The following is a 21551-nucleotide window of genomic DNA, read 5'->3' on the forward strand; positions in this document are numbered from 1 at the left end:
GCTTCTGTAATGGTGAGCTGAAATAAAGGATATTAAGATGAAACAGCTAAAATAATAAACAGTAAAATACTAAGCATAAAGTATACATGGATAAATGGTCTTTACCTTAAAAATTGATTAAAAGTTTTAATAGTTTGTTCTAGCTAAAATTATAAATGGCTGTAAGGGTTAGAGGTCAGGGTTAGGGTTGTAGAAATAATTAGCTTAAAGTAACTAATAAATGATGGATAAACAGTTCACTCAGTTCAGTCAGACGGCTCACGTGTGTAACACTTTAAAATGTTTATTGCAGCAGCAGAACATAGCTTGTGTTTGGCTTCTGTGACCTCATCACTGCTTACTTGATCTATTTTACATACATGCAGCCGGAGCCTGCAGGTGGATGCTGAGGAGGTGATGTTGCGGTGGCGATGACAGAGCAGAGGGAGAGAGCAGGAAGTCTCGCAGCTTAAATAGAGTGCCAAATTGTTTGTCAGGTGAGCGTGACAGTGAAAGTTCTTTGAGAAAAAAAGAGGATTGTTAAATAACATTTAGTTTGGAAGATGATGCCAGGGTACTCGAGTTGATATAACAGAGCTGTGGGGAAACACAAGACAATCCAGGTATTTTTCATTCAAAGTACTTCTTATAATGTCTTAGTCATGATCCTGGAAGGAATATGACATCTGAGAGTGAACACTGCTGTAAAGTAGAACAAAACAGTGTGACGCCGTGAGTGAGGATAGCATCTTTTTCCCAGCCGCAAGGCGTCTTCAGCCTCAGCTGCGGGCTGTTTGTGCGGTTTGTGCGTGTGTGGAGGACCGGCCTGTTTGGGAAGAGGGCCCCCATAGTTTTGGAGTGATAGAGTGATGCAGGCGTGATGAAAGAGAGGAACGGAGCGCGAGCAGAGGAGAGCTGCAGGCCAGAGAAGAACCCAGACACTCCGTTACACATCAAAGAAAGAGCCGGTGATACAATCATCTCTTTAGGCTGCGACAGCCAACTTTATTAATTAAAACACGTCTGTTGAATCATCCTCTCATCTCTCCCCTTACTCGTTTTATCACTCATCTTCTGCACTGGCTCCGATTGCGAGAGAGAAAGAAATGAGGGGGAGGCTGTGGGAGAACACATTCGAGGTATCAAGCGGATGGATTCAAAACATCCTGGATAGGCTGTGACATCCATTTGTTGCTCGCGCGTGTGCAGACAACAACAGGTGTGCGTCTCGGCGCAGTCGAGCTAAATTTGAGGAATTAAAAAGGAATGAATGAGAGGAAAGAGGAGGCGAGGATTTGAGGAAAAAAGGGGGGAGGGGAGGAGGGGAACAGGAAGAGAGATGAGATGGAGGAGACAGACTGCACTGTATAGATAAATAGAGAAAAGGGCCCATTGTGTCAGCAGCTGTCATCACTAAATAGCCCTCAGATCACTGTCAGACACTTTCTCTCTCCACACACACACACACACGCACACACACTATACTGTATATGTGCATACTTCCACACACACACGCACTGACTGACAGCTCCCCCTCAGTCCAACATCTGTGCTGACAGCAGCCATGGTAATGAGTCTCTGCATGTGCCAGCATGGGTGTGTCGTTCCTTTTTCCTCCCTCTTCCCCCACGTCTTGCTCATTTCACGTCTCCCTTATCTTGTTGTTTCCCCCTCTTTTTCCTTTCGTTATTTTCGTCGTCTCAATAGAAGAGCGCGCTGATTGACTCAGCGGCATGTGCGACACGAGTAGCGGCTAAATGAGAACGACAAGTGTAAAGTTGCGCGGTGGGTCGGCGGGGCTGTTTTTTTCCCCGCGATCCAGGTGCGCTGCGTTTCACGTCGAGGTGTGGAGGAAGAGGGGGATGAAAGAAAGGGAGAGATGAAGAGATGATGAATGGCTCTCGTTAGAGGGGTAATTTGTCTCTCCTTGTCTGACTGGGCTCCAGCTGTCGCTCCATCCCTCGCTCCACTCCGCTCTCCTCGGCCTACCACTCCTCACCTCAGCCAGATGGGTGGACGGATGGACGGAGCGAGGGAGAGAGAGAGAGAGACAGAAATAGAGACAAGGACGAGTGGAGGCAAAGTTACCGAGCAGTCAACAAGCAGGATAATGTTCGATGTATACAACCATTGCACGGTAAAGAATGGCTGCATGGGGAAACAATGGATTGTACAGAGCTCATACTGAGATGATTCAATAGGGATCATACAGTAGCACAGCAACAGGCCGGTATGACTCACACACACACACACACACGTCCTGGTGCTCACACACTACGCTGATGATGGTGGTGTTTCTTTTTACATTGTTAGAAGCCATCAAGGGACTCCGCTAATGCCTTTAATACAGTACCACAGTGTTAGGATGACTACTTCTTCCCCCATGATACACTTATTTTTCACACTAATCAACACTTGCGCGAGAGAAGCGCAGATTCGGAGTGAGAGACTGGCTTCAGAGCGAAGGACTGAGAGATGTATACAGATGGCCGGGGAGGCGGCTGAAGGATGGCAACTCACGAAATCGTCAAGAGAACCACGCGAGCTCATCGCTAAGTCTTTGTTCTAATAACACAAAGCAATTTCCACTGACCTTTCTAGAAATGTAGCGGGCAGAAATGACTGAGTTAAGGATGCCCCACAGCATAATTGCTAAGGAGATTAAAGTTCCCTTAATTGCTTTTGGCCAACTAGTGCAATTTTTCCTTTTTTGTAATTAAAGTGATTTAAAATATTAATAACCACGCCCGCGTACGCGTAACCTTCTGTGCAGGAGCTCACACACCAAAATTGTGTAATAAAAACATGCAACAGCCATAAAACAATCTTTAAGTTTGCAGCTGCACACACACACGCACACACATTTGCGTACATATTTCCTCGCCTGTTGTCAGCGATAGCCTCATTATAGGTCCAGTGAAATATGCAAATAGCTCGATGCCTTCTCGCCATCAATCGAAGTGAGTGATCGATTCATTTAGATCAATCGCTTTTCTCTTTTTTTTTTCTTCCGCCCAAGTGTCCATGGCTTATTCCCTCAGTACCTCTTCATTTATTTCTCTTATGTCCTCCATCTTCCTCTCCTCCGTCCCCTCTTATTGCCTCCTCCCCTCCTAATTATCCTCCTCTATTGCTTTCTTCCCCGTTTTTTTTTTTATTGGCAATAAGTTTTGTCAGCTCATAGCTTCTGCTCTGCCTTGTTTTCTCTGTTCTCTTCTCCTTCCATTCATTTCTCTCTCTTTCACTCTCCATTCCCCCGGTCACCCCCTGTGACCTCGTCCCCTCTCTCTCTCTCTGTCTCTCCCTCTCTCCATCCGTCTCTCGCTGTTCCTCCCTGCCGCTCTCCTCTCCCCTCCTGTCGGCCACAGTGTTTGCTTTGCCATTGTTTATCCATTTTTCTCTGTTTGCGCTGATGAGATTGACCGGACACAAACACACACACACACGCGCGCGCACACACATACCTAAACAGAAGACAAGGCTGGCATCTCTCTGGGGTGTAGTTAACGTGGGGCTGTAGATCGATTCCAGCTCTGGTTTCTATGACGCAAAGCTCAAAGCTGCAGCAGTTTGGACGGCAGGACAGAGGTATCACTCTGCCTCCTTTTCTATCAAATACGTCTCTATAATGCCACAGTGGCACTTAGTCTCAAACGTGTATCTTCAATGATTAATGGGCTCCATTGTGAGGCAGCATAGATGGGCAGGTTAGCCAACAACTATGTCCAAGCACTTTGTTTCTTAAAGGATCTCTACATTAATCCTCCCCCCCCTCCCTCGCGCATCCAGGTTCTGTTTCCCTGATGCAAGCAATATTGCACCACCGCCTACAAAAAACGCGGCCCATCTATCATGGCCTTTACACATTTTGATTTCTATCAATACTCGGTGATGGGAAGGTGAGCGCTGTCAAATTACAATCACAGCACATCTGTATTCTGAAGAATTGTCAGTAAGAAAAGACGAAAGAAGAAAGGGAGAAAAAGTATGATGATGAATGTTCAGCTATCTCGTCTTTCTTCTTCAAGGTCTCACAACTTTTTCTCTCTTTTGTTGTCCTCTGTTCGAGTCCTCCTTTTTTTTTTTTTTTTTTTGCCTCTAAAAAGAAAAGTGATGAAAGAAGAAGCGGCTCGCTGAAAGGCTCCGCATTGTAGCTTCTCCATTTTTCCTTGTGAAGTTTTAGTGGTGAAACGAAAGAATGAGAGAAGTTTGTAAAACGAAGAGGGAGATATTGCTTTTTTTTGTTCTCCACCCTCTTACATTTTTACTTTGGAATGCCAAGGACAAGGCCGCGCGAAGAAAAGGAAAACAAGCTTTATTTGTAAAGCTGTTAAAAAAAAAAACCTTGTTGTTGCCTGAGGCCATCGTTCCAAATGTAGAATCAGGAGGAAATAAGTGATTATCAGCTCGTCAGAGTGTCTTCTTGGTCGGCTTTCTAATTAGCAGTGGTAATAACCTGAGTCCTTGGGTGGATTGGCTGGACTCAGTGGCCTCATTCTTATATTGTTGATTGATTGAGCTGCAAATATGGCAGACATAATTATTCTATATTTTGAGCCGTCTCTAAATAGAATTTATTAGATTTGTCTTTGTCCTTGATTCCAAACCTTTGGAGAGTCGAGTGAATTCTCTTCATCCCTCTTTTCCTCTCTCTGGTGGATGGGACAGCCTGATTGTGTCCACGCGTCCCAGGGCTCGCACTATTTAAAGACTTGGCTGTTAACTTTCTTTTGTCTTAGCCATGCAGAGGACAACCGTACAATGGGTACAATGTAGGTCCTCAAGAAAATCTTACATCATTTTATTTAAAGAAAGACCATAATGTAAAAGAAAAAAGAGCACATTCTTCCTTATAGTAATAAAACGTTACATTCTCTTGCTCTTGCTCGGGCTTACTTTGGTGCTTTACCTGGTCGGGTATGACTACTTGTGGAGGCAGATTGGCAGATACAGTACTGCTGTTTAACTACCATGAATGACTACCTTCATTGACTTTATGACTCTCTTTATTTGGGCTTTTGTTAAACTAAAATTTCATGTAATTTTGTAGTTATTACATGCAGCTATAGTCAGTGTTCTGCAAAAGCTACAAAGATCTATTTTATGTGTTTACAGTGGAACAACAGATGAACGGTCAAGTTTCAGTACGTCAAACATTTTAATTTGACATTTGTATGGGCTGAAAAAAAAAGAAAAAATTAATGTCCCTACATTTTTTCAAGAAAATTTAAGGAACACGGGGGCGCTGGATTAGCTCAGTGCTAGAACAGGCGCTCCATGTACAGAGGCAACAGTCCTCAGTGCACTGATCACAGACTCAACTCCCCGTTGTTGCATGTCATCCCCCACCCTCCTCTCTCTATATTCAGCTGTCCTATCTAAAAAGGCAAAAGCAACATATATTTATTTTGATGTTTTATTATTACCAGCAGTATCAGCAGTATAATGTATCCAAAATGACAAAGTGCTGGGTTTTATTTGTTCATTTGAAGACAGCAATCCATAGGCCTACAGAGAGCATCATCTCACTCCAGACGCCCTCCAGTGAAAATCAAGTTAACCTTGTAAACATCTCCATGTGGTGTTCTTCATAAGCAGTCCTCTCCATGGCTGGGCCTGTCTGCTTTTAAACTGCAGAGTACCAAGGACAGGCTGAACAACACGTTTTCAGATTGGCAGGTTTGAGACGTCACAAACCTAAGGAGCCAATCCCGTTAATGGACGGGGTGACGCTATGCATATCATTTTGTGTATCCTATGGCAACCACTTCAGCGATGCGCGAGCCAGCTGTAACCGTCATCGTAATTTTGCAAACTCATTGCTGACTAATAACGTTGACGTTACTACTGCTAATTACTACATTTCAAGCTAGCTAAGTTTCAACAAGTTGCCACTAATTGATGGCAGAGACGTGTTTTGTTTTCGCGACGGAGGGGGTGGTTGGAAATTTGCATATGGGCGGGGCCTATGCAGATTCAGGAGTTTTTAATGAGGGAGAAGGAGGAAATACCTTGGCAGGATTTTTACAAGGTAATTAAACATATCAGACACAATTGATTATTTCAAGCAGAGCATTTTCTTAAAACTGGAGCTGCTCTTCAAGCTGTGCCATCGTAACTGTGCCTTCCTTTATTTTTTTGAGTAGTATCATTCAAAGGATTTGTAAGAACAATGTGTTAAAACTAAGCTTAACTGAGCTTACCTTGGTGTAGTGTAAGCGGTGGATGCATTCGTAGATCTGTGGGCTTTTTGTGTGAATCTCTCTCTCTATCTAGTCTCTCCATCCTCAGCAAGCTTTCTCTGTTTGTCCTCAAGCTGCTTTACGTTTACCAGAGGCCTGTTCCAAGAAGGGGGACTGAAACACTTTGCTGCACAACCTGCAGCACGTATTTTAATACCAACCCATGTGCCAGATTTTTAAGGGTTAAGTGGGCTAACCAAATTAACAAAGAAAACTAAACACTTTCTAACTTGCGTCCCACCATGCAGATGCTCTGTTTTATATTGTTTTACAGCACCAGTCTGAGATTTCTGCTCCGCGCGCGTGTCTATTTTTACTCTCAGCACTACAGACGAAATCTAAAATAACACCAACAGCATTTTTCCCCTAAAACACAGTGCCCCAGTTACTCTTGATGCACGTGACTCATTGTCTAAAGTTTTCTCAGGAACGATTCTGATTTTAGATTTTTGAGAGATAAAAAACTTCTGACATATTTTTATTCTTTATCACTGAGAAAGAGGCAGAAATCTCAGAGACAGTTATAATAAAACAAGCACAGTCTGCATGGTGTAGATGAAATCTGGCTGATCATCCTCCTGATAGGTCAGTGAACCTGCCCTGGAACAGGCCCCTGTCTCACTGTCAGTCATTGCCATCTGTTTTGTCTAACGCCTCCCCTCCCTCCTTCTTCCCCCCCTTCTCTCTCTCTCCCTCCATCCTCCAGGTCGCCCACTCCCTCCAACCTCCTCCTCCTCACTGCTCCCTCCGTCCCTTCCGTCCTCCTCGTCCGCCCCCCACCACCCCTCCCCCGGCCCGTCTCCACCGATCAGGGAATGCCAGGTGCCCCTGCTGGAGAAAAACTCCACCCACACTCACCTGGAGCCCCACCCGGATGACTCATACATGCTCCGTGCTCAGCCCTCCTCCACGGGTAAGAGAGCTCTCATCCATTCATCCACCCTTTTGTTCTTCTCATTCGTTTTATTTCTCCATCAGTCATCCATCACCTGCGCCTCTGCTTTACGTCATTATGTGTCCATTTCCTGATCTGATTTAGCCGTCGCAATCTGCTTTAACTTAATGTCATATCTTGTTCTGTTAAGCATTTCTTTCTGCTTTCTGCCTTCCTCCAATGTCAGCATTAGTTTTTCCAGGATATAAGCAATTATGTGAAGGATCACTGTGGTTCAACTATGGTTCAGGTGGAGTTTTGTGGACTAGTGTTATACAGAGAAGTGTGACCTCTCGTGTACACAGAGAAGAGATGTTGTGATGTTGGCATATGCTGAATATTCATAGCCATGATAACATTTTATATGATGTTGTATTCCTGAAATATACATTTACTGATATCTACATTCATATTCTTGATACAATTTTACTTATATTTTAATTTATACCGTTTACATTTATTAAGTGCTGACTTTGATTTATTCTGCCGTGCTTACATTACATTTATTTAAACATTTGTATCAAACTGATTACAAGTGCAGATGCAGGATGGACAAGCGTCTCCATCTGCTCTCATTGTACAAAATTGATGCCAAAATAGCCCCCGTGACGGGCGCTGCCATCTTGCGATGGTGACGTCATTTGGAGCCAGAGACTGCGCAGTAGAGATCGGCGGGCCACTTCCGCTTACCAAAATGCACACTGAACTTACTTAAAAAAACAGCAAAGATCCCGCATGTCAGCGTGTTTAACAGCAGAACAGCTTCTTGAGTTGGTCTGAAGCAGACGTTCACAAGTATGGGAACTTCACTGACTGTAATGATTACGTATTAGTTACGTCTCCTCTCGCTGTTCCTCCTCTACTCAGCTCACCCTGAGCTGATCGGCTGCAGGAGCTGTATTTGTCAACAGAGCTGTCAATCATCCTTTTTACAGCATCAAACAATTAATTAAAAATAAACTTTTCAGAAAAATGAACACGTAAATCAGGAGGATACAGTCTATGATGCGTGATCGCTCTGAATCAAGAAAAAGAAATGGGAGAGGGTCACGGGGAGCAATTCTTTCCTGATTTCTATCCAAACAGTTACATCAGGTTTTTCCGCCCTCACCTTTGACCTTGATTTTTGGGGGGTCTGGGGATTATATTGTGAGAAATTATATTTTGGGAAAGAATGCTTTGCTTACGTGCTTAGCTTACTACGCTGGGGGAATTCTGCTCTTAAAGTTTATCTCGGAAAGAAAGCCCGGTAGATTGGTAACAGATATCAGGGAGCGTGGGAGAGACAATTTTGGACTAATGTACTGGAGCTCATCCAAGGACTGAGGTCAAAGCTACAGGAAAACATTGGATATGGCAAGCGTGTGTGTGTGTGTGTGTGTGTGTGTGTGTGTGCGTATATGTTGAGAATCTGAAAACCTTGGTAATGAACCATGATGTTTTGTCATCAGGAGGGTGTAAAAGCGAGCATGTTCTATGATTGTTCGGGTTTTTAGCATTAAACTTGTTCAAATCTGCAAGTCGTCATTTTTGTCCTTTTCTTTAGTCGATCTCTAAAATGTATTCTACCACATAATCATGGTCGATTATGGAAGTTATGGTTTTATAAGAGGGGAAATAAATCTTTTAAATGTCTTCATTCACAGAGTAATGTATCTATTTGTATATTTTTTAATGGTAAATGATCACCCAGGACGGGTGTGAAAGAGCTGCGTAAGCTAATGAGCTTTTATTCTGAAATCTGTCACTTTCTGAAAAAGCGCCATCAAGAAGCAGCACAAAAGAAAAGCTCTCTGCTCCTGATCTTGACTCCTTTTGTTGCTCACATAACAAAAAGCGAAAAAGCCCGAGCTGACAATTGTTAATCTGTTAATGGATTACATTTTAAATGGAACCCTCCCACCTTTGTCAACTATTGCCAGAAAACAATGATGCAAGTGAAAGCAACCCCTGCACTCTGCGGCGCTGCAGATTGGTTGCCACTGAGTAGGTGTGTTTGCACTTATTTTCCATACGACATTAATAATCCACCGGAAAGTGAAAGGTAAGGGGATGATGAATTTTAAGTGCCGGCAGGAGGATCACTGTAGCAGAGACACACTAGTTAGTCTCCCCGGCTCTGAGCTTCCTCTTTCATCATTGGACTCTCTCTCTGGCTGGCTGTTACAGGCCCTGTGTGCTTATATCAGCACCTCACAAGCATTCGTCTCGCCCATATCTGCACTGATGAGTTTGTTCATCAGCATACGCATTTATTCTCAACAATTAGCCACTGCGAGCCAACTCTCCCTGCCTCTCCAGCCCTCTCTGCCTCTCTTTCCCGCTCGTCCCTCTGTTTCTCCGTTCCTCCGTGCATCTGCACTTGTAATCAGTAGATATATTTAGCAGAGGCCTGATGGGAGGGAAGGGGGTGGGCAGAGAAGTCCTAATGTGATTTTTGGTGGAATACAATCTATTGTTAATGGCGTTAGGCTCTCCTTTGATCCAGTATAAATCTTCATTAGGGAAGGCCCGGGTCCCAGGTTCAAGAGCAACGTGATTAGGAGGCTTTTAAAATGACGTTACATCAGCCTTCTAATTGGTTTACTGTTTGCTGGGGCAACATCAATCATTAGCCCAGTAACCGCACAGCAAATAAATTCACTCTGCCACTGACACCCTAATGGCAGACACTGGCAAAGAGGGAGAGTGAGGCTCGCAGGCACACTCTCTCTTTCTCTCATTCTTGTTCGCATACACCCACACTCTCTGTTCTGGGGCTTCTTTCAGTCTCTGCTGAGCGTGAACACACAGAGACGGCGAGCAAAGAGACAAAGACAGAAAGAAGAAGAAGAAGAAAAAAAAAATACGTCGGAGAAGCAGGAAAAAGAGGCACAAAGAGGCAAATGGGAGCAGAGACAGAGAAAGCCAAACTTTGACTTTTGAAGTTGTTTAATGAGACATCTTGCATGAAGAAATCAGAAAGATGAGAGAAATATTAAATCCAATGCGCACCAGTGAAAATAGATGGAAAAAGCGACACAGACCAAGAGACAGAGGGAGTCAAAGAGACAAAAACAGAAAAGGGGGGAGGGATGTGAATGACGAGTGGTAAGCTGATGAGAGCTTAGAGGGTGAAAGAGAGAGATTTGGATGGAGGGAGAACAACATTCAGATGAAATTGCAAATTGCCACGTTTTCCAGCCAGGACTGCTGAACTAATGGGTGCAGAGAGAGTCCTTGGCTTTGGGGCGTCCATTAAAATCGACCTAAATGAGTTTAGAGTGGCAGCCTGGCACTGCATAAACACACCCTGGCATGTAGGAAGACACAGGAACGGCTGCTAGGAAATAAAACACCTATAACCCAGGATGGTTTATGCATGTGCTGTGAGTGTATGCCTGCCTGTGTGTGTGGTCCTGTAGAGAGAGGACGCTGGGCAGGAAATGAGCCTTACCAAGCCAGGCAGAAACTGACCACAGCGAGATAATCCTCAGGAAGCTGCATGCTGCTTGTATCTGTGTGTGTTTGTGTTTGCATGCTCGTGTGTGTTCCTGTAAAGTAGTCCACCATTACCTAAGCTAACAGGTGGACAGACATGACTTGTGTTCCTAGTGAAGCGTGACAGGTGAATGGGAACGGAACGCTGTTGCCGAGGATTGGCTGGGAATTGGGTCTGCGTATGTTTATGTGGGAATACTGTCTGGCTCGGAGCACCTGTCTGGGAACGCTCCCCCGGAACACAGGGGGGAGCTGAGACGGCCAAACGGAGCGTAGCGGATCGCTCCTGGAAAGAGGTAGCGTTAGCGCTGTCTCTGGCCATTCATTATGCATGGGGAATGCTAAGCTATTTTTAGCCGCATCTAAAGTGGCTAGCTATCTGCTGCCAGGGAAGCCACCTCAAGTCACTGCCGAAGCAATGAATGTTTAATGGCTTTGTTGAAACAAATCTACAGAAACAAAGGCACAACAACGACGCGTCCCCTTCATCTGCTCTAATGTTATTCTTCCTAATGGTGCTTATGTAAGGCTGACATTTGCGTAGCAGTGGGATGTTTTGCGTGTGTGTGTGTGGATAAAATGCACACATGCATTTCTGCTCATAGTGACTGTTTGTTTTTGGCTGGATTTGATGACTCTTCTCTAGCGGATTATTGCCTCCTAATTAGACAGAGATGACTAGCCAAGGCAGAGGCGTTGTGTGTGCGTGTGTGTTAATGTATGTGTGTGCCTGCATGTGTCTTTAACTTTTTTTTTTTTTGGTGCCTGTATGTGTTTGCATACATGTGTAATAAAGCCTTTGTGCAAGCCCCTCCTGCAGCATGCGTGTGTTTGTATGTGCGTCTCTGGGATTCACCTCGAGCTCTCCTTCCATCGCGCTCCGCCTCCGAGCGCTGCGAAGAATGACAAATGAGGGGCATGTGACATTCGGAGACAGAGGACATAAGAAGCAGCGGCACATGGGAATACACCACCTTAAACACAGGGAGCATAGCAATTAGCGCGGAGAGAAGGTGCGTGAAAAAGAATGAAGGTTGGCACATGTCTTTTTGGAAAAAAAGAAGGGTAGAAGCAAAGGATTATGAGGCGTGAAATAAAGAGATGGAGAGGCAGAGGGAAAGAGAAGGACAGGGGGAGAGAAGGGAGCTGAGCCCTGCAATGATCCCTTTTTAACTGCTGAATGGGCTTTTCTGTCCTGCACAGGCACGCACGCACGCACACATGCACATCCTACCCTGCGACTTTTCTCTGTTAACCACAGAAAATGTCAATAAACAGTTTGCCCATCCAGGCTGCAAAACAAACTGCCTTGGTGGGTTCCTGCTGCCAGCCGGCCACATACACACACGAACACACACACACACCTAGTGAGATTAATACGGTGCAGAGCTCCCCTGCCTCTCACTGATGTATGTGTGTGCTGTCTGCCTTCCATGTGAGGCAGGTTAGCAGACAGGCTAATGCTCCTCTGCTGATTGAGGCTCCTTTGAATTGGCGAGCACAATGAACTTCCAGGATTTAGCCTGAGCCAAACCCAGCAGCTTACAGCCATAACGTCCCCTCTCTGCAGACTCGGGGGACTCTGGACGCAGTAAAGTGGGTCAGGCTTCGGCAGCAGTCAGACGGGGGGCTCTGTGGCTGTGACAAACAGAAAATCTTTTCATGATCGCTGTTTACTTACTCTGGCGGGAGGAAAGAAAGGAGGAAAAGATAAAGTGGAATAAAATGTGATCTGCTTGGCTGCTCCCTAATTGCTCTATTTGGTCGCTGCATGTTTTGTCTTTTATCAGACTGGCTTCCTGGTTAAACGGTTGTTTCTATTAGCCTACCTGCGGGTTGTGTTTTAGCAGCCGGACAATTCATCTGCTAAGTCCCCCTCCCTTAATTTATTGGATCCACTTACCTCCGGCCTCCTCGTTACCGCGCGCTCCCTCCGTTCAAATCATTAGTCAGATTTGTGTTTCCGTGGCCAAAATAATTTGTTAAGGAGTTCTTAGCTTGCATTAAAAAGAATAAACAACCTTGTGCCTCGGCCTCGCTGCGCAGGGCGGGCCCCACTTCTCCCTGTGTTTTTGTTTTCTCCGGCAAACTCCAAGAATTCTTCGTACGGATTTGAAGTCTACATGAAAATGAATTTCTTTGACATCACTCCCGTCTGCTGAAGCAGTAAAAAGAAAGCAATTTGTCTCTGATCATAAATTTCTTGCAGCATGTCGAGAGACTTTTTTTTTCATTCTACCAAAGGCTATGCGACTTTTGGAAGAATAAAAGTGTTTTTTTTTTCCTGCGTGTGTAGCTGCAAGTTTCTACAAAAACAACAGTAAACATTAATAATGAGTCATTTGTGCGCTTTATTCTGAAAATATTGATTCAATGAGGAATAAAGACACAATCGCTTTCTATCATGTAACAATTCAGTTCAGTTAACCTGACAGAGCGTTAGGATTCTGCCGGGCCCAGGAGGCTATAAAGAGAGGAAAAGCATTGAATTACCAGCAGTACTTTTCTCTGCTTTACATTTTTCTGACATTATCTGCTGACACGTAATAGAATTTGCTGCTAGATGATAGATAATAGCTTTTCCATCTCTTCCTTTGAAGGGAAATGTTAAAATCTTAATTACAAAAAGTGTGTCGATGCGATGTGAGTGATATTGTTGAACAATACGGTCTCCCTGTGGTGCAGGGGTGCCTACGAGCGCACATGCACTCACACGCACGACAGGCAGGCATCCTCTTGCTAACACACACACTCAGGACACAACGGCGGAGCTAAGGCTACAAAAACATGTATTCCTCTTCCACACAAGTTGTGCCATATATTATTCATCCGAATTTGAATGAAAAAAGTGTTCAATATTTATAGCAGGAAAATGAACAAAGGAGAAACGCATGCATTTTTTTAATACACAGATTTAAACATGGGAGACAGCGGGGCAGTGTGTGAGCCGGGGACTGCCTTCTTCTTTCATGCATTACTTTCACTGTGACCATGCTCACACGTATGCATCCTAGCTTGTTAAACAGTATATGGATAAGAGTATTATGCAGATAGGTATAGTGGGAGCTGTATCACATTTACATTGGCATTGCAGAGTCAAAAGTTTATCTCAAAGTGCTTCACCTCTCAGCAAAGGAAGAACAAAATGCAAATAGCAGAAAGATCCTGCAGAAGAAACGATGCACTGCTGGAGGAGGAGGAGAGAGCAAAACTCTGCATGCTTAAATATCAATTTACAAACTGCATGTATGTTTGCATATGTGAGTGTATGCATGCATGTGTGTGTGTCTGTGTCTCCCAAGAGCATCTTTGCACGTGCAAACAGATGTTTTGTGTCCCTCCCGTGTCGCAGAGGTCAGGCCCCTTCCGTCGTTCTCTCGTCTCCCAACCCTCTTCTCTCCTTTCACGAGCATCTGTTCTTCGGGGCCATGTGGGTTACATCTGCAGCCCCAGCGGCGGCATGAATGAATCAGGTCACCTTACAAACTGGTCGCCATTACAGCTGGAGATACAAGGGAGCTCACTGCACCCTATATGCTCGGAACATCCCGTCTATAGGAAGCAAACGGGGGGCGAGATTAGCATACAGAGACAAAGTGCTATAAATACACTTTAAGCCTGCTTTGTTGGTGTTAGGCGGCTGCTGTGTGCATCTGCGTCGGCTTTATGTTACTTCTTCTGATTTATGCCTCTTAGGGATCTATGAATGACAAATATCAAAGCAAAAAAAGTGGACAGGGGAGTGTGACACATCCACTCGTCACCCTTTCTGCGTCTCCTCTCTAATTCAAGAGGAGATGCCAAATGAAAGAGGGCAAGTGTGACGGCGCAAAGGAGTTGCTTTTGTTGTTTCCACCTCAGCATATGTGTGCATATATGCTCTCACTGCCTCCTTTGATCAGTGCGACAAAGGTAATGTGCGACGAACAATCAGTGTAATGTACTCCGCGCTTAGATGTGTACAGTAACGATGAAAGAGCGGCGAGTAGCATTGATGAAAGAAAAAAGCTGACATAGTTGTAAAGCCAGAATTAAAAGCCACTTGTAACGTCATGACTTTGTGTGTTTTACAACAATCCCAACAGTATTATTCACACAGCATCAGGATAAAGACACAGGCGGTTGGTCGCGACATCTGAGGTGATTTGTGTGTGCAAACCAAACGTATGCTGATGCACAAGACGTGATGCAACCGTGTCAAGCTCTCCTATTATGTTTAGTATTTGGTTTATTGATTTTTCTGTACGCACACACACGCACAGACACACACACAAACGCTCGAGACAAGCTCATATCCCCTACTGATTCATAGAGAGAGAGAAAGAGGAGAGAGAGAGACAGAGATAGAAAGGTGATGTGTGAATGGGTGTTCTTGTCTGAGTCATCCGGGTTTGTTTTTCAGCTCTCTCACTCAACAGTCCATTAGCTCAGTGTTGGAAGGGCTGGTATTGGATTCTAGCTGACATGTTCCCCCAAGTCTGAGAGCAAGAGATGAGGGCACACGCTGTGCTGAGTGCTCTAATACCGCTCTCTCTCTCTCTCTCTCTCTCTCTCTCTCACACACACACACTTTCTTTTAGTCTTTCTCTTTCTTTCTTGAAAAAGAAAACAAGACAGAGGGGTGAGAGTGGAAGAGGAAGAAGCTAAAAATAAGATAAATAAGAATGTGAAAACATGTTTATGAAATTTCTTGTGTCTATTTAGCTGAATGTCTTCGTACAATAAGTTATCGACCATGTGGAAAACATGACACCTACTCCGACGAATGATTGCTGTGACAAAAGTAACACACAATGGAAAAATATTTAAAAAGCCTGTGGTTGGTTTAAATTTGTAGCATTTTGAAATGAAATCTTTTCCTCTCTTTTATTTCTATCACAAAGAAGTGTGGCGCTTAAATCGCTCTCTTTTCTTGTCTTCTTCCAGGGGCTGCCAACCACCACAGTCAGTCCACGCTACGGCCTCCACTGCCCCCTCCGCACAACCACCACACCTTATCCCACCAGTCTGCCAACAGCCTGAACAGAAACACCCTGAGAGGGGGACGCAACCCCATCCACGCCCCGGCCCCGGGCACTGGAGACGGGCCGACCACCCCGGAGTCGGTCCAGCTACAAGACAGCTGGGTGCTCAACAGTAACGTCCCGCTGGAGACCAGGTCAGAGGAAATATGTTCTCTTATCTATCTTTCTCTGTGTTTACACTTGTTTACCTGGCTCTAATACCCAGGGCCTCTTACAGTTAGCACAGCAGCAGAATAAGCCTTGGGTAATCAATAGCAAGGAATGAAAGGTCAGAGCAATGCTGCTTCAACAACATTCCTGTGAGCTCAGAGTGATGGTGTTGGACAGAAGTGCTCGGGGTAAAAAATATGAGCCGGCGATGATGTAGCGTTGGAGCAGAACTATTCGCTCACAAAGCAGGATATTTGTTAGGAATGTTAAGAATACAAACGCAACTAAAGAAAGGCAACCTTTTAGATCGCTGTCACGCGGCTGTTTGTAGCTGGTCACACAAGAAACATTTGACATGTACAGGTCCTTATGAAATGAGGAAGCGTGGTGATAGTTAGCAGGCTAGTGTAGCGGGCAAGCTAGCTGAAATCACGCTAGCGTAACAGTAATGCTAGCGTCATCCACACTGGGGCATGTGGAGTTGGCACCGTGTTGAATTTAAGGTAGCTGACATCATCATCAGGTTCCACCGTCATACAAATTATGTAACAAATGAATAAGAGATGAGTAACAGGACGGACCCTTCATACAAAGCTAAACCATCCTGTCTGTGTGAACTGTTTTCAATTTAACATTTAAAAAACAAGAAAGCCCATCGAGATTGAATCTTCTTTTCCGAGGGAGACTCAGCCACGACAGCACAACACTTTTACTTAATCTGCCCACTGCAAGAGGAAAAACCCACAAGGTCAAAAATTCTTGCAAATCTTCTCTACTTATAACACAACTGCTGAAACCCACTGCCGGTGACTCAGTAAAATAAAAGCTGAAGGTTTGAGAAAGTTTTACAATTAGTTTGGTATTATAATTGAGCCTAAAATAAGAAGAAGCAAAACACCTTCGATGACTGTGCTCTAACCGTTTGCCAGCTTGTGAATTAGAATATCCTCCACTGAGCCAGCGCTACGTTGTTAATGTTCTTTCTGGGATTTATACCTTTTACACTAATGCAAAGCATTCAGTCCAGAAAATTAGAAAGTTTACAATGTGTATGTTTGTGATTGGAATTACAGCTTGTTTACACGTGGTATTAGCATGCATCCTGCGTGGTTGGATCACAAGTTGACAGCTCTAAGTATGTCTGTTAACACCTGGCATTTAAATGCGTCTCCAAATGCATCTCCAGTGACCACTTGTGATCGGATCTCACTTCCCCAATCTATATGCAAATAAACACGTATCATCTTCATTATACAAAACATCAGCTGATGAAAAACTGTCATGCAGATTAGCAGCAGAGAGAGAGAGGCAGGGATCATGTGGGCAAGCGAGGGAGAGAAGCAGAGTGAATACGAACAGAAGTGTCGACTTGGTATAAAAACTTTCTTTGATCATGACACCTGATGTTACTCTACAGTTGTGAAGTATATCAATGAGTCAGCTCCATTGCAGACTGTTGTCTCTGTTTACAGTCGCAAACAGATCTGTGTTGTATACGCTCATCTTCACGGTCTGTATTCTCACAGAGCTGCATTATTATAAATCTATGACGAACTAGTAGTCGCATATCTCTCGCCAGCATCCAGCTGCTGTCTTGCAGTCATCATGCTGTGTTTGATAAATAAAATGCACTGTCCCTTAATGAATCTAGTCAGGAGGTTAAATGTCCCACAATCCTGTGCAAAACCCACTATAATGCATTAACTTTATGCTTGGTGACATTAGTCACAAAAAAAACAAAGAGTTTTACAAGACACAGCAGAGACGTCAAGATAGAATGACAGGCAAGTCATCTGTCAATCAATGTTATAGTTGCCCTGAGTCCAGGTGGTCCTTCATTGTGGCTCTGGACGCCTACACACTGCTGAAAGAATATGGACATGTGCCTCCAAGACCACTTCTGAAAATAGTCTGAGGGATCAGATCTCAATGTGTCCTCAATGCGTCACGGAATGCGCTTTCGTATGAACTTGTGATTGGACCACTCAGGACGCTCGTTAATACCAGGTGTTAACAGGGCCTTAGCGCATTTGGTCTGTAATGCAGTCATCCTGGGCTGCCAAGTCGTAAGGATCCATGTTGTTTACCATGCTTAGTTTGTCCAAATACCATAGCTTGGCATTGCGACACAGCACAAAGGGTTTGGATCAGGACAAAAGAGAAAGGCAGAGCACATAAACTTTTGAGAAACACTTGAGAAGTTCAACTGATTTGTCCTCAGAAGACCAGCATATTTTATAGCACATAAATGTTGTATCCTCGTTAATCTTTCACCTAATAGGTGAATGCTTCAGTTTTTAGTTCATTGAGCAAACACCAAACCACTGAATATCATGTACAAAGTGTCAGTGAGCGTCTCCCCTCCATCATTCAGTCAATATATGAAACGCTTATTTAAAAGAAAAATTGCTCTTGGCCTCTGATTAACAAAAGAGCGCTATTCAAATGCGTTACCTACAAAAATCTGCCATGTGTCAAAGCTGTTATGCACGCAACTTGGACCAGAGAGCAGGAAATACAAACCATTTCACACGCCGTACACATGTGCTTTTGCCAGCACACAAAGAACACTTACAGGGCAAACAGAGCATTCATGCAGAGTATTACTATTCATGAGGCATGCAGTGAGAGGGACACTGCCTACATGCTTCCTAGCATGCGCACGTTTGCTCTCTGAGCATTTACTCTGCAAGCTGTAGTTGTGTTTCTCCTGCTGGGCGCTGAAGCCTTCCAGCTCTGATGGTCCCGTATACGCTCCCCAGAGTGCCGGCCCTGTGCAGTATTTATGAGGCCTGGCCATGTTTAATTCAGCCCCACTGATCTCAGGTCTGTGCTAAACCTTTGCTGATGCATCGTGCCGGTATGCATGATGGGAAAGAGGCAGCATGGTGTTGAACAAGAATACCTTTGCCTTCAAATAGAAGCTATTTCAAGTCGCGAATGTTTATCCAGACCTGCGTTGCCATGGCGATGCGTGTCCAATTATATAGTTTCAGGAGAGAAGACATGTTTGACACTTCTTGTCTTGTCAAAAATGATGCAGAGACATCTTTGATGTTTCAGTTACCAAAATAAAGTTATAAATCCTATTTCACAGATTGTGATTGCCATCCGACAGATTAAAACAAAACAACACACACACACACACACACACACACACACACACACACACAAACACGCTGTTGAGCCGTCTGCTGTGCCAGTATTTGGTCATGTTCAGGTGGTGGGGTTGGGCATGGCTCAGAGCCTGTCGCAGTGAATGGAGCCCAAAGCAGCGAAACAGAGTTTCCAGCTCCGCCCTCCAGTCCAGATTGGGACTCCTCCCTTCTGGGCCCGGTGATGGCGGAGGCTGGGTGGGCTGGCTGGAGCTGCTGGAGCTTGTGACTGGGTCAGAGCCAGCCGGGCAGAGCCAGAGAGTCACACCATCCCCTCGCTGGCAGAGCCTTTCCTCCATCTCATTATAACCGGCAGCTAGGAGATGATGAGCGCACGTGCACGTCAGGGAGGAAGCGTGCGATTGTGTGCATTTCTGTGTATGTTTGCATCCGACCATGTGTGTTTTTCTCTGCCCGCGGCTGCTCCCAACTGTAATCATATGTAAATCTTGGCATTTGTTGTCCAGTCATTATAGTATATGTGTGTGCGTTTGTGCGTGTGTGTGTGTGTGTGTGTGTGTGTGTGGGTGTGTACGTGTGTGGGTGTGTGTGGGTGCTTCGGCTTGACCTGATAGTGTGACAGCGCTGAGAGGATGAAGATTGATCACCTAAGAACACCCCAGGGCTTGGATGACTGGCACAGAAAGAGAGAGATAGAAACAGACGAGGGGAGGAGCGGTGATAAAGCCGAGAAATATAAGTCGGGCGAGCGAGGGAGGTGGGTGGTGGCGGGGGGGGGGGGGGGGGGGGGGGGAGGAATGGTTTACGGTAGAGGAGGGAGAGATAAAGAGGGAGAGAAACGGAGAGAGGTGGTGATTGAAGGAGATTGTTTTGGGGAGTGTGTATGAAAGAAGATAGAAAGGCAGAGGAGGGAGATTGGGGCCCATAGAACATGGATACATTTACCAGTGTGAGATAAATGACTATAGATGGCTGCTGCCATTGTGTGTGTGTGTGTGTGAGCAAGAACCAGACAGAAAAAAATGTCCTTCTCCCTGTGCATGCGAGTGCACATGTGTGTACATGTGTTGCAGCATTTTGCAAGAAATCACCTGATTTCCAATTGGTCCCTTGGAGCCTCCTGGCGACTGATGCCAGCTTCAATCTCTCTCTGTGATCTCAGGACATACCTCCTCACCCCCTGCTCGCTGGGCTGTTGGCCACAGCTCTAGGGGAGAAATAAGATCACTGAGAGGGTTGCAGCATCTCAATTTATCTGGATGGAGCAGCGGAGGGCGGGGTGTTGTGCGGGGGCGCTATAGGTTACTTTCAAAGGCATTACCGAGGGGACAGATTCAGAGGTGCTACCTGTGGAAACCAACGGGGGTGGAGGGGAAGATGAAGGAGCTGGCTACAGAAAAACAGTAACTACTCCTGGATAATGAGGATTAAGCAGTAGCATTCAGGGTTTATTAACGATATGATTTTCTAGCCATACACAACATACAGTATTGTGAACACATCCCACTCTTTTCTAAGCTTAATCCAAAAGGCAGCTGGACTTCTTGAAGACGTTTCACCTCTCAACCATAAGGCTTCTTCAGTCCAAAACCGACAGGTAACCCTAACCCTAACCCTAACCCGTCTTCGAGAACTTCAACCAAGCCCAGTCGCCTTTTGGATTAAGTTAAGAATTACCGAGAACCTTCACAGACATCCCGCTCTGTCACATTGCTGCCATTACAAAGCAGGCTCTCTTTAACTGCATGTTCACGTGCCTCGGTAATATCTATCAGGAGATGTTTGTCATAGAGCTTTGATAGAAAACTCAGATGATTAATCCCCATCTTGTTAATGTTTATAAGATTGAAATTCTAACATCTAATTCCACCAACCGGAGCCGGTGGCACAGTGGCGCAGTGGTTATCACTGCAGCCTCACAGCAAGTTGGTTTGAATCTGCCTGCCAACTTCCTGTGTGGAGTTTGCATGTTCTCCCACTGCCTTTGTGGCTTCTCTCTAGGAACTCCAACTAACTCCAGCAGTTAATTGGCAACTCTAAATACCCGTAGGTGTGACTGTGAGCGTGAATGGTTGTGTCTTCATGTGTTACCTCTTGTCTGGAAACCTGTCCAGGATGTTCCTTGCCTCAGGCCCAGTGTTAGCTTGGAAGGCTCCAGGCCCTCAGAGTACAGCTAACAGGTAATTGGTTGCTCCTGGGATGTGATCAAAAGCTCCTGAACAGCTACTAAATTGACCTTGTGGTAAGATTTGAACAACTAAACGTATTTAGGAGGGGGGGTTTTTGCTTACCCTGTTTAATGATGTCACATCAGTCCAATCTGGTTGGTAGAGAAACATACCTTTTGATACCCTACAGGCAGCCATGGTAGATTTTCAATGGTGGTACAGCAGCGTAAGTGCCGAATCCCTCATGACAAAGAAACACAGGGCTTCCCCTACCTCGCATCTTTCTAATGACAGCCATTGAAGGTACAGGTCCAGCTGGACGTGCTATTCGGTATGTGCCCAACCGGTGATTGTCAAACTAACTTCAGCTGACATTGCAACATGCCGCTCTAATGAATTGCTGGGAAGCGAGCGTACAAGGTGATCCATCGATCAATCACTTGCCAAGTCTAATCAGA

General features: G+C 45.0%; 1 protein-coding gene across 2 annotated transcripts in view; it reads left to right on the plus strand.

The window, feature by feature from the left end:
- The window catches only part of tenm2a (teneurin transmembrane protein 2a), a 111706-nt gene that overhangs the window by 36399 nt on the left and 53756 nt on the right, over positions 1 to 21551 (plus strand). For both annotated transcript variants that reach the window (XM_069670430.1, XM_069670431.1), the window contains exons 2-3: positions 6928 to 7134; positions 15562 to 15793. In XM_069670430.1, the coding sequence (XP_069526531.1) occupies positions 6928 to 7134; positions 15562 to 15793 (439 nt within the window). The remainder of the gene's footprint in view (positions 1 to 6927; positions 7135 to 15561; positions 15794 to 21551) is intronic.

Source organism: Semicossyphus pulcher, unplaced genomic scaffold (genome assembly GCF_022749685.1).
Source record: "Semicossyphus pulcher isolate SPU_LCO1_2020_fin unplaced genomic scaffold, fSemPul1.0.p SCAF_2, whole genome shotgun sequence".
Lineage (NCBI taxonomy): Eukaryota > Metazoa > Chordata > Actinopteri > Labriformes > Labridae > Semicossyphus > Semicossyphus pulcher.